The sequence below is a fragment of the Conger conger genome, chromosome 2 (genome assembly GCF_963514075.1).
Source record: "Conger conger chromosome 2, fConCon1.1, whole genome shotgun sequence".
Classification (NCBI taxonomy): Eukaryota; Metazoa; Chordata; class Actinopteri; order Anguilliformes; family Congridae; genus Conger; species Conger conger.
Window position 1 is genome coordinate 77,302,881 of NC_083761.1, and position 13,813 is coordinate 77,316,693.

Here is a 13,813-nt window from a genome sequence, read left to right on the forward strand (position 1 = left end):
CTCCAAATCCAGCCCTGGTTCTCTTTTCTCCCGGGTAATTAGTGCTACTGATTGGCCAGACTGTCTTCACACCTGACTCCCAGGTAAAGGGAGGGTGGAAAACCAGCAGTTGTCAGCCATCAAGGAGTTGCTGATCCCTGTTCTACAAGGTACAGTTGCTCACTCTGGTTAAATTAATGCAATGTAATGTTATTTAATGTAATGTTATATTATGTAATGTTTGGTAATGTTATGTAATGTAATTGTACATGGTCACACTTTAAAATAAGGTTCATGAAATGTATTTGTTCACATGAATTAATGATCAGTATGTTAGTTAACACCAACATTAGTTATTGTCAATTCATGTGACCTTATTGTCAGGTGTGTCTGTGACATGGGCCACGTGGATGGTGGAGAAAAGCTGGCTTGTGAGTCACGTCACCTCTCAGATAAACTCACCTGGTGAGGGTCTCTTTCTTCCACAGCTCCTGATTATGTCTGGGAAACGCAGTGGAGAAGATGCTGGAGGTGAAGGCAGAGATGATGACGAAGGTGGAGGCGGGGATGATGATGGACGTGGAGGTGGGGATGATGATGGAGGTGGGGGCAGAGACAATGATGGACGTGGAGGCGGGGATGATGATGGAGGTGGAGGTGGGGATGATGATGGACGTGGAGGTGGGGATGATGATGGACGTGGAGGTGGGGATGATGATGGAGGTGGGGGCAGAGACAATGATGGAGGTGGGGGCAGAGACAATGATGGAGGTGGGGGCAGAGACAATGATGGAGGTGGAGGCGGGGATGATGATGGAGGTGGAGCCGGGGATGATGATGGAGGTGCAGATGAAGGCAAAGTCAGAGTTGGAGGTAGAGGTGGAGTCAGTTCTGGAGGTGGAGGCGGAGTACAAGGCATAGTCAGTGCTGTAGGCGAAGGCATAGCCTCTGAGGAGGGGGGGAGTTGTTGTCTCCTTTGCTGCTCAGCTTTTGCCCCGTGCGATTTAGAATGTTGTGTTGAGGCGTCGTGCGAGTTCTGTGCATCATGTTTCGAGGAATTATTATAAGTAAACAGTAACTCTTCGGGTTTGGTCTTTTTAAGTGGATTCATAAAGATTATTATATTTATATTTATTATTATTTATTTATTATATTTATATAACCTACTAGTGCTGAGCGACTGACTGACATTTTGGTGTTTTTTCCATGTTAAAATAATTAATCGATCGGTTCAATATTTGAATTGAATTAACTTGGTGAATAAACTCTATTTCCTCTGAGCTCGTTGTGCTAATTCTTTTCAGTGTCATTTTTAAAAGCCAGCTACTCTACCAGTTTGGAAATTTAGCATTGCAGCACCGAAGAGGTATACTAGTAACTTACTAATGTGTCTTGTGAGGAACACACAAAAAAGGTTGGCAGTGTTTGATGGTGATGGCTCGCTGGCTGCCTGCCATGGATGAGAAAATCAATTTCCTTCCACTCAGATCCCCACGCAGACATAGGGAGAACATGCAAACTCCGCACAGAGAGGCCCCGGCCGACGGGGATTCGAACCCAGGACCTCCTTGCTGTGAGGCGGCAGTGCTACCCACTGCACCATCCATGCCATTATTATTATTATTATTATTATTATTATTATTATTATTATTATTATTATTATTATTATTATTATTATTATTATACTACTACTACTACTACTACTACTACTACTACTAATAATAATAATAATAATAATAATAATAATAATAATAATAATAATAATAATAATAATAATAATGCAACACCTCACAGGTCTTACAGTACTATCTATTACAGTTTCTGGCTCTGTTGGTGTTAATAAAGAACTCTGATGAAGAAAAAGGCTAGAGGGCAGTTTCTGTGTTTTTTTTTAATACAATGTCAGTTTCAGTGAAAGAATGCCAAAGAATGACTCTAGGAAATATGACATGGATAAATGTTGGACAACCATCTCACCTTGAGTTTAAATATGTCAAAACAACAGTGTACCTGTTGGAAAAGAAAAGGCAGCATTGTTCCCATAGGGTAAAAAACTAATTTCAATACCTGAAAAGACAATAAACAACAAAGAATACCCTGTGTAGGAAATATCACATACAGAAAAGTAGGGCAACCAGCTCACTTTGATTAAAAATAAGGAAATAATACTATACCTGGAAAAGAAATGGTAGAATCATTCCCATAGGGCAAACAACACATTAGATGACTGCATTCCAGGAAAAGCTATGTATAAAAGTTCTGGAAAGGAGAGTTGGCTTTAGAGCAGAAGAAAAACCCCATCGCCAAGACGGCTACACAGTGCTTACAGAACCAACAAAGGTGAGCTAGACAATTATTTTTTTTATGTTGTTTTGAAGTCACTGTAGCATAAAATACTTTATTTTTATGTTTATTTTCCTAGTAAATGAGTAATTAATTTGTATGCATTTCTGCAAGGGACCCTTGTCCCAAAACACATTACGGCCTCATACATTTAAAACCACCATGAAATATTTCTCAATAATTCATATGAACAGATCTGGAGTTTAGCTTACACTATTTATCACATACGTTTTGCCACCAGAAACATGGCCTCTGTCTTCACAGGTTCACCGCTCAAACTCGAGAAATCGGAGAGAAATTGGACTGTAAACCATTCAGCAACGCTCTATCTGCATTCTGGCATGATGGTAAGAAGCATCATCCAATTGGAGCATGGTGTTGGTGTGAAAGGATTGGTGTGCTGCATGTTAAGAGATTATTTTCTGTATACCACTGTTGTAAAGTGATTATTTGATTACTTGAACCAATCTAGCCATTTTCATGTGTTTTACACCATTCTCTGTTATTGCGTGCATGAAAATCACTCAGTCTGGCAGCAACAATCATTACATGGTCAAAGTCACTGAGATTACATTTATTCCCTTTGACCATGTCTGCTGTTATGCATTGAGCTGCTGCCAACATTATCAGTGTCTAATGTCTTGCATGGTGCAACAGCTTGAAACAGAGGGAGAACACTGTTTTTTTGAGCTGAAAAAGCTAGCCGTACATTCAAGATGGTGAATGCCAGCTAACATTCACCAACATATTCAAACTTTTTTTTCTGCTCACCATGAACTTTAGCTAACAGTTTGAAAAGGGAATGTGTGGCCAATGTGTGGTTTATACTGGGTTTACAATGATTTGATTGTTTTAGTGTAATATGTGTTCGTACTTTTGTAAAGAAATCTCAGGTAGGCAGCTAATCAGCTAGCTAGCATTATTATACCTATGTCAGTCGTGATTATTGAAATGACAAACTCATTTAAAATCGAGCAACATTAACTGTTTGCCAAAAACATAATTTGCCACAAAACCTTCCCCATCATGAACGCTCGTCAGGGCTCCCTACCTTGACAAAGTGGTCATGTCGAGACTATGAGCTCAAGACGAAATGCTCAAGTAAATAGATCACAATCTCAAGGTTCCTCTCTCCTGTGTTCCAGCATAGTCTCAGTGCTCATTCCGATCCCTTATTTTCCTCCTTTTTCCTTTTCCTTTCTCCTTTTCTTGCCCCTAGCTCCACCCATCGGGAGAGGCGAGGTATAGAAGTAAGACAAATAAGTAAAGACCGGGAAATCGAGAAAGCGTGAATTACACAAATGGAATGCCCTTGCTCCTTCAAACGTCAGTTCAAAGCCACATCAGTTAGACACGTGGCAGGTGTGTGGCAGATGGGGAAAGGTCGATCCACAGGTCATTAATTTATACATCAGGTTTTCCGAATAAAAAACTTAGGAAGCGCTTATATTTTTGTGCTCAAAGGAAAGATTGGGAGTTCCTAACTTCTTCTCCTTACTCCTAGAAGGAACATTTAAGGGGTTGGAATGTCCTTAATGATGGCTGACCTTGAACGATTTCTGGGTCAGGAGCGAGGGAAGGAAAAGTAACCGATTGGAGCCTTCTGTGTTCCTCTCTCCTGTGTCCAGGTCTCAGTGCTCCTACATGTGCTACTTCCTGTGACAGCCCTCTCCGTTCCTGTTGTCCACAAAATCCTTCCTTTGAACTGTGAAGATATCTACAGAAATGGCTCCACACACAGTGGTGTGTACGCAATCTATCCTGGAGGAGACACCAAACCTGTCCAGGTGTACTGTGACATGGGCTGTGAAGATGACAATGAAGTCGATAGAGGAATGTGGACAGTAAGTAAGCTCACCTGCTGAGGGCCCCTCTCTTTTCACAACTGGAAACCATGTGGTAATTAAACTGCTCATGAGGACACCGAGGGTGGCACAGAAGGTGTTTGCGTGGGTTTTCTCCGGGTACTCCGGTTTCCTCCCACAGTCCAAAGACATGCAGGTTAGGCTGATCAGAGAGTATTCCTGCCTTTTGCCCAATGTATGCTGGGATAGGCTCCAGCCCCCCTGCGACCCTGTTCAGGATAATGGATGGATGGATGGATGGATGAATGATGACACCGAATATGGTGCTGGTGGCGATGGTTAATTATGAGGTCATTTCTAATGATGATGATAATGATGATGATGATGATGATATTAGTGAGGCTTGTGAATTTCCCCGCATCTTTCAGGTGATCCAGAGGAGAATGGATGGAACTGTGAACTTCTACAGACCCTGGAATCAGTACAAGACCGGATTTGGAGACCCAGCTGGAGAGTACTGGCTGGGTAAGGTCATAGTGGTCTTAAAAAAAGTGGTCTGACTTGCTATCCCATTTGATCTGCTTTAGCTTATAGTAAATTCGGACCGCCACGAGACGGACAGAAGGGACTCAAAAATGAATGGGGCCAGGAGTCTGAAATACTGTGCCTAATTTCTCCTTTATTTAAACTATTGACATGTCGAGAGCAGGTGCCCTCTTTTGCAAGTCTGCCGAATGTACACATAAATACTACGTATTTTCCTTTCAAATTGTTGTTGTATTAAGTTAAATAAATAAATCATTCTGATTCAAAATGAAAGAATAAAATGATTAAAAAAATATTTAAACTTCAAACTTTCAATTAAAATTATGTAAATGTTTTAAAACACTCACTTAAAACACTCACAAGTGAGGCTAACTAGATTATGTATTGTCACTTTAAATTCATTTATGGTCAGAGAGAGATAAAGCAGGTCGAAAATGAGAGTCCAGGCAATAGTTCGATAACCAGCCAAATGGGTACAACAAGGATGATCCAGAGAATGGTTGATGTCAAAGGGTCGAAAACACACAGACAGCCCAGAAAGAAAAGAAATCCAAAATCAAAATCCGAAAAGAAAAAAAGGGTGCAAGTACAGCAGGAAGGGAAACAGAAGGGGAATCCAGTAAAGAGAAGTCTAAAACAAAATGGGTTGGTACATGGGAAATCAGACAGGAAAAAATGCTGGAAAGTATGGCAAAGGCTCATGCCAATCCAGTAACTAACTACACAAACAGAGGGTTTTTTATTCATAGGTAATGAGAGGGAATTACAATTAATTCAGAAAAAATCAGGAAGTCAGAGACAGGTGAAACGAATGACAGGGAATAAATGAACTGACAAACAGAATACGGTGAGGGTAACAATGAACGAAAACGCTAGGGACTTAGATAAAGCAGATGACAGAAAACACAGAATCTGACACCTAACAGAAATTTATGGGCAGCCTTTCTGGTACTGAGCGCAGTGACGGGTGGCATAAGCATCACCTGTAATAGGCCTGTGGGTGAGCAGCATCCAGAAAATTCAGGCCAGACTCCCACACTTCTGTCTGACTGCAGGGCTGGAGAACATCTTCCTTCTTACTTGGACAAAGAAGTATGAGCTGCGGGTGGATATGGAAGACTTTGAAAGAGGGCGGGTCCATGCCCAGTACTCCTCTTTCTCAATCGACCCTGAGTCAGAGGGATACAAACTGCATATTAGCACTTACATTGATGGAGGTGCAGGTAAGTCACTGTACACTTTTTTTCATTATGGCTCATTTTGAATGTGACAATGTTGTTCTTGTGTAAAATGCATGTAGGGGCTTAATGGTATACTGGTTGCACTATGGAATATCTGCCAAGAAAAGTGGCTAGAAATAACATTAGTATGTTTTACGTAGGTTTGTCACATTCTCATCGTCACAAAATAATACAGCTGAACCACCATGTACTATTTTTTATATTAAGTTCCAAAATCGCTTCCTCAAAGGCCAGAAGGCAATAACCATAACAACCAAGCAATTACACCATATACAGTTGGGTCTAAACTGAGATTGCACTAGTTTTAACAACAGAGGGCCAGAACAGTGGCTGACCACTCTAGGTGACATTTGCCGCATGGCGTAGCCTACTTCAGAGAGAGCGCAGTGAGTTCCGAAATCGGCTACTTATCAGAAGCTCCTACAGCGTTGGCGACGGCACTCCAAGTAGCATATTCAGGGGCCGAGCAGTGACACCGTATGGGCGCCATAAAAGGTTTTGGAATTTGGCACACTCAATAGGTACAGTCCCATGATTCTTTCCACCAAGATTCATATCTCCACCTCGGGCGCTCTAGCGCCACCCATGGGTCAAATTTGTTTGTACGTTTATGCATGTAGCCTAAGAAGTTCTTAAAGCTTTTCTCAACCATCTCTTTATATAGCTTGAAATTGAATTCCATGGTCCTGATAAGGTATTTTAGGGGTCAATTTGTGCTCATCATAAGTTTTGTGCACGTATCTTTTTTTTGAATTTATTTTTTTACAATTGTTTGGTATTTCTCAACATACACATGTGGATATTAAAAATAAGCTGAGTCTATGTGTGTTGTGATCACACACAATATAAAATGAGGCCCATTGTGTCTTGTTTGTTTTGTTGCCGACTTTCAGGAGACTCCCTGGCTTACCACAATGAGAAGAAGTTTTCCACCTTTGACAAAGACCAGGATGCCTGGAGCAGTAACTGTGCCCTGACCCACCATGGGGGATTCTGGTTTGATCGTTGTCTTCATGCAAACCCTAATGGCTTGTACACATGGGGTCAAAGAGTGCGCTCAGTCGCTAATGTTGGCGTTTTGTGGCAAACCTGGAAGGGTACTTTGTACTCCATGAAATCCATCAGCATGAAGATCCGATCTCTGTCTCTGGAACGGTTGGAGGAGTAGAAAGAATCCTCTCCTCTGCCACACCCACTTCCTCACTCCATTTGGCTTACTTCCTGTGCCTGACATGGCAGCTTCCTGTCACTGAAAAATAACTGATTGCTTTCATGGTTTTGTGGCAATTTCTGTTTGGAATAATTTAACTTCAGATGTTCGTTACAAAGGACAACCTTGATTAATCAAGAATTTAATTCAAGAATTAAAGGTATCTTTCATGAAAAAGAGCAAAAATTGCTCCCACACAATGATTCATATGTTGGACTCAAACGTATGTGGGAGCTGTGCACTTTTAATAAACCTATTTTTCAAACACTGAACGTTTTTTTGAGTTGTACATGCTTTCTGTGAAACATAGCTTTCAAATTTGTTGGCTCACCAATGATTAATATTTTGTGAAGCTTCTCCAAAAGAGAATAACAGCACTGAACCTCTTCCTGTATGTCTGTCAAGTCTGGAGAACATCATTCAACAAGGCTGGAGACCACTCCAAGATCCCTCCAATTATTACCTTGACTGTCCATTGGAAAATCTGGTTGCCTCTGCTAGGTAGGTCTTAGATCAAAATGCACACAGAAATGCTGAAGTAAAAACAACAACCATGTTCTGCAATGGCCAACTCAGTCTCAATACTTAAAAACCATGAATAACGTGGTCTGAACTGAAGAGGGAGGTATCCCAAGGATATCAATTATTCTGATATATTATACCAGCCAAAAATGTTATTCTGTCAAAAATCCCTCCAAATGTGTTCTCACAAATTATAGGAAAAAACCTATGGCTGTCATCTTTGCCAGGGGTGTTTGCACAAAGTATTAAACCACGGGTGGTAATAATTGTGGAACCTGTTTTTTGGAGTTATATTTTTTTATTTGGAAAATAAAAGACTGGTTGATTACATTTAATCATGAATAAAGTGCACTACTTTAGGTATGTTGGAAAAATAAGCGTATATAAATAACTGCATTATTTTCTATTCTACAGCACTTTTTGCACAGATTTATCAAGGGTTAGGGTTAGAGTTATGGTTGGAGTCCACTCTAGTTGGTTGGTAGACCCTTGCAACTCGGTCATTACTAGGTGCCAGGTGGTTGCTAAGTAATAATAGGTTGTTGCTTGCGTGCTACTAGAGGGTTGCTAGGTATTCATAACAGCCAATCAAAGAGGTTGGATATGTGGCTTTTTATATGAGTAAGTAATCAGTATGTCTTTGAAGGTCATCTAAAACACTCAATAGATGTAGCTGATGTAATTTAAAATGGGAGGCAGTTAGAGAGCGTGGGGGCTAGAACTGCAAAGGCAGGGTCACCTCTGTTTTTTATTTTTTTTCTTAAAAATTTTTTTCCAGAATTTTCCCTTTTTCTCCCAATTTGGTAGCCAATTGTACCTCGTCTGATTCAATTGGAGGTAGTCGTATTAGATGTACCGCCCGTACCCCGTCCCTCGGCGGCCTGAATGAGAGCGAAACCCCTTCTTCAAGCCATCTCGTCTCGTGCCCGTTGCCGTGATTCCGAGGCGCCCAAGGTGCGGCGATCTAATAACCCTGCCAAGTCCCTCCCTCTGGAGCAGCGAGCCAATTATTGCTGCCCCACGTGAGCCAGCCAAACTTGGCTTTTGGCAGGACCGAGAATCAAACCCCGGTCCCCGGTGTGCAACTGCAGCAAACTGCAACCGCAAGTCTGCTGCGTCTTAGCCTGTTGCGCCACCGCAGCTCCCCCACCTCTGTTTTTTAACCTTGACAAAGGAACAAATAAAAGTCCTTGAGCAGAGAGCCTAAGAGGCATCACTGGGCTATAAGGTGTCAATAATTAAATTATGTATCTGGGAACTAAACCATGCAAAGCCTTGATTAAAAGTATTTTTAAATTAATCCAATAGGCTCCTGGCAACCCCAAATCGGTTGTGACAAATTATAGAGGAAATTAATACTTCTGAAAAAATGACATGATATTGTAGGGTATAAGTAGTATATTTAGGTATAGATGAAGGGTAATGCCTTCATAATCGACATATTTTGCTCTGAACACAATTTTGGGGTTGTAATCAAACAATTCACATGGCGTTAAATGATTTGTGAATGGGCAGGCACTGCTTATTTGTATAAATTTAGTTTAGTGAAGTTTTGTGACCTTAGCTATAGGCATGAGCTACTGGCTGCACGTTGCTAGTTTTTAAGTGGTGGTTATCCAGTTCTGATATGGATCCAATGAAAAAATCAGCGTGATCTAAAAATAAAGAAATTGATGGGAACTGATGGTAAAGCACAAGTATGCGGGTGTGTCTGGGGCTCGTTTTGGATGAATGTGTGGGCGTCTCTCAAACCCTGGCAGGCCTTCAGGTCCTTGAACAGCAGCCCAGCGCCCACACGCACTCATAGCTCAGGTGTTTCTGACAGAATTGTGATGTTGAGTACGTGACAGTATGTGCCCTTGCTTCATTTTACCACTAGATGGCAGCAGACTTCTGGTAATGTGGACACTGTCCATGACAGTTTTAAGTAAGCAAAATGCTGGATGTTTGCATGCCTGTGTATTTGTGTGTGGATGTGTGTGTATGGTTTACATAGGGCACAAAGCAGTGTGTGTATATATCTGCAGTTATTACCTGATCTTGGAGTTGTAAATATATTTGTACACAAGAACAAATCAGTAGCAGAGCAGACTGGTCTGGTAGGTAAGTGGGGTCCGATGATCTTTTGAAGCTATAACAGAGTTGTTCCTCTAGCTGCCCGATAGGCCAGTACCAAGGTTTTGAATGTGATGCAGCTGATATAGCTACCCAGCTGAGAGCGAAGAGAGGGGGAGTGCCGTGGCTGAGAGGGTGAGGCTGTAGTTCAGGTGAGCAGAGGCTCTCTGGAGGAGCTGCACAGGCCAGATGGCAGAGGTGGTTGCAGTAGGCCTAGTCCAGACTGGAAATGATCCGTAGCCTTCCTGGTCTAAGAGCTGGGTCAAGTAGGTGGTGAAAAAGGGGTGGATTCTCCAGATGTTTGAACACAAAATAATCTGCACACATGATTCACAGCAGCTTCAAGCATATTAAGACAAGCTAATATTTAAATTGTATTTAATAGCGGGTCAAAATGGCACCATAGCAATTCCACGCAGGCCAAAGATAGCCCTGGAGCGAACAAGTGCAGAGGACAAGGGTACCAATCCCATAAACAACCATGCAGGAAACGCAAACATCCACTCTCTATGACTAGATATACTGCAGTTCTGCCCCACCGTTTGTAGATACATACAAGCTCGTCTCTTTCACTTGTTCAATTATGACGCTGATAATGGAGAAAAAAAACGGACAATAAAATGTGCTGCATATGTAAAGTAAAAGATAGCATATGCGTTCTCTATGCAAACTTATGCAAACAATGAGCCATAAAGTACTAAAATATAACCCTGACTGGTTTTTATACAGAAGCCAGTTACAGAACAGTCTAAAATCGCTTCGTGACATTGTTCAAAATTTTAAAAGAAATGCGTTCAGCCTTTTAATGTAATTCAAAACCAATATCATCAATGTCCAGTGATTCCACAAAATTCGTAAATGTTGTTCATTACGACCCCCAAGATAAGTCCTAACATACGAGCAACCATAGCATCATCGAAATGATCTTGGAGGTTGGTTCAATCACAGCACGAAACATGCAACGCACACAGAAATACACACGAGAAATGACAGCAAAGACATTTCAATATAATTGGATTTGCACGTTCGTGTCACTTGGAGCTACATGTCCGGCCACACAATCTGCGGATACTGTCGAGTAGCGCCGCGTACAACAAGGGATGGACACACGGGCTGAGAGAGACCAGAGCTTTCGTAACTTGGTAAGGCCAGTACACGGTCCGGTTAAAGGCTGTTTCAGGATCCAGCTTCAGGTACCAGTTCAGGTTCAAGAGTACGTGATACGGAATGAACGAAATCGTATACATTGTCACCACCGTGGCGGCGACCTGAACGAGCTTCTTCTTCTCCAAATCTGTAATTGATGAGTTCTTCGAAGATGACCGGAGAATACCGATATAGGAGAAAAGCGTTGCCAGAAACGGCAGCGCGCACCCAAATGCTGCCAAAAACAGGCTGTAGGGAAAATATTGCATTTGGTTATCCTTTCCAGAGGCAGTTACGCATTCGGTGTAGTTCGTGATGTCGCTCTGTGAAGTTGAAGCAAATTTAAAAACTGGGACACAAATGGCGACGTTTACAATCCATACCACGAAACTCACGACGTATGCGTGCTTGAGGTTAGAGTAGCTATGCGTAAAGAAAGGATGCGCTATAGCCAGGTAGCGGGTGACGCTGATGCAGGCGATGAAAAACATGCTTCCGTACAGGTTACTTGTGAAAGTGAATCGTTGAATTTTGCAAAGTACCTCTCCGAAGACCCAGTGCTTGCCATTGAAGTAGTAGTGAGCCAAAAGAGGAAGAGTCAGAGTGCATAGCAGGTCACTCACGGCGAGATTCACGGAGAACACTAGCCCAGCGTGTCGGTCGTGCTGCCTTCGAGTCAACATCAACCACAGACTCGCCAAGGACCCAGCTAAAGCCAAACAGCATTCAACACTGTAAACTGGGGCTAAGAACGCAATTTCAACAACACCAAAATCATTTTCAGGCCTTTTTGCCATTGCTAGAGGACAATGGAATAGAACACTTTACCTATGCTTTTTCTCGGCAATTTATTGGTTCCCTGTTGAATAACAAACAATGCAAATATGTGGTATTTGTATCCAGCGGCAAGCTGATGCAAACAACTGAAACCATACATACACACCGCTTGGTTTACCTGTCAGCAATGCATGGGCAGGATATTGAGCATAGCTAGAAAGCTAGGAGTTTATTTATTAGGCAAAGAAAGGAAGAGAGTGATAGATGGAGTCAGGGACAGAAAGACAGGGAGAAAAGGAATTAGAAGAAGCAGAAGGAAAGAGAATGAAAGGTTTAAGGAGGGACAGTTAAAGAGCGACCCCAATATTATCACTGACTCTGTTCTCCACAATTTCATTTTTGTCATCAAACAATTCACATGTAGTTAAACGCTGCTGAAAAAAAACAGCACAAGCTATGTTTTGAAAGAGCTGGTAGCTGGTAATTTCAAGATCGTGATAGCTGGATTTTACACCAGGAAAGTCCACTTATACTCATTGGGTTCACCATGTAGGAACTACAGCCTATTTATACAAACAGGCACCAAAATGTTTGGGACATATTAATGTTATGTAATTGAAAGCAGTCATGTTGTTGCATATCCTTGGATTGTAGGGGATATACCTCTATATTTACAGAGGGCACCACTTATGTTGGCGAAGGAGGATAACTGCACAATTAGAAATCAGTCTCATTAAATGTCTATTATCTAGAATATCTAACCATAAATTTGGAACTTCAATGAATCTTTAAAATTACAAATATACGATCAACTGTAATTAAATCAAGGATTAACTAGATCGTCTTCGAGTGCAGAACCAAAATAACAAAAATGTGTCACTGTCCAAAGAATTACGGTGCTCACTGTATATCTTGAACTGTCTGCAGCGGAAAGATGTAGATGCCGTCTATGGCTGTATGTCTTCGTTCGGAAACTTTGCTTTTAAGTACGAGTCGCACATTTTCCATTTCACTTTGTTGTCATTCAGTCTCCCCAAGTACTTTCACATGTTATTTCCATGCCGCGCGCACCAGTATTTCACTCTCTTAATGTACTGTAGGTCATTTAAATCGCCACCAGATGGCAGTGTGAACCATTTGCGGATTATGTATTTTTAAAAAATTAATGCGAACTGGGCATGCTATTCGAATGTTTTAGGTATGTGCTCATTGTCGCAATATTGTGATTGCAGCAAATATATAAAGCATGCAAACATTGTGAAGACGCTTAGTTGTCGTTTGACCAAACATTAAGATTGGGCGAGATGGGTGATCTGAATGGCAGTTCTGTGGCTAAAAACACCAGAGCTTAGAGGAGAAAATGGGCTGACAAACAGGAAGACAATATTTATATTGCCTAAAAAGTATTAATGATGAAAGCTATCCAAAAGGAAATGTATTCATAAAAAAATTACAGTTTGGTCATCATCATGCTCTTCATGCATGATGAGCAATTTGAGTTCTTGTGCTATGATTAAGCTGTAATAGTTTGGTTCTGTTGAAATATTACATTTCATTTTTCGGGGACAGAAGTTGTTCTGTTGGTCATATGTTCTGTTTGGGTTCATATGGAGTTCTTGTGTTCAGGTTGAACTCTGTGCATCATCAGTAAAAACCCGTGGGTGTTTGTAAAAGTCATTACATTACATTACATTACTGGCATTTGGCAGACGCTCTTATCCAGAGCGACGTACAGTTGATTAGACTAAGCAGGAGACAATCCTCCCCTGGAGCAATGCAGGGTTAGGGGCCTTGCTCAAGGGCCCAACGGCTGTGCGGATCTTATTGTGGCTACACCGGGATTAGAACCACCGACCTTGTGTGTCCCAGTCTTTCACCTTAACCACTTACGCTACAAGTCCTCTCTCTTTCTTCACATGGGTGCTATGGGTGCTAATGGGGACCATTTCACCTTTCTGAAATCAACCACCGGCCCAGTTTTCTTTCATTTCCGCAGTCAATACATCCACAAATTAACAAGCACTTCATAACTGTGTCACAATCTCTGACTTTCTCCCTCAGAAACCAACATTCTAGAAAGCTCTCCTGTCTTTGCGACACTGTGTGCTGTGTATCATCTTCCCCTGTGG

The 13,813-nt window shown here is 41.6% G+C and overlaps 2 protein-coding genes across 2 annotated transcripts; one reads left to right on the plus strand and one right to left on the minus strand.

The window, feature by feature from the left end:
- Positions 1 to 501: 501 nt before the first annotated feature.
- LOC133121344 (microfibril-associated glycoprotein 4-like) lies at positions 502 to 7,082 on the plus strand. The gene is made up of 6 exons (XM_061230544.1): positions 502 to 899; positions 3,542 to 3,572; positions 3,951 to 4,166; positions 4,556 to 4,652; positions 5,729 to 5,896; positions 6,808 to 7,082. The coding sequence occupies exons 1-6, from the start codon at positions 502 to 504 to the stop codon at positions 7,080 to 7,082; spliced, it is 1,185 nt and encodes a 394-aa protein (XP_061086528.1).
- A 3,479-nt stretch (positions 7,083 to 10,561) lies between these two features.
- LOC133121345 (P2Y purinoceptor 11-like) lies at positions 10,562 to 11,590 on the minus strand. The gene has a single exon (XM_061230545.1). It carries the CDS (start codon positions 11,588 to 11,590, stop codon positions 10,793 to 10,795), a length of 798 nt encoding a protein of 265 aa, XP_061086529.1. The 3' UTR covers positions 10,562 to 10,792.
- Between the last annotated feature and the right edge of the window lie 2,223 nt (positions 11,591 to 13,813).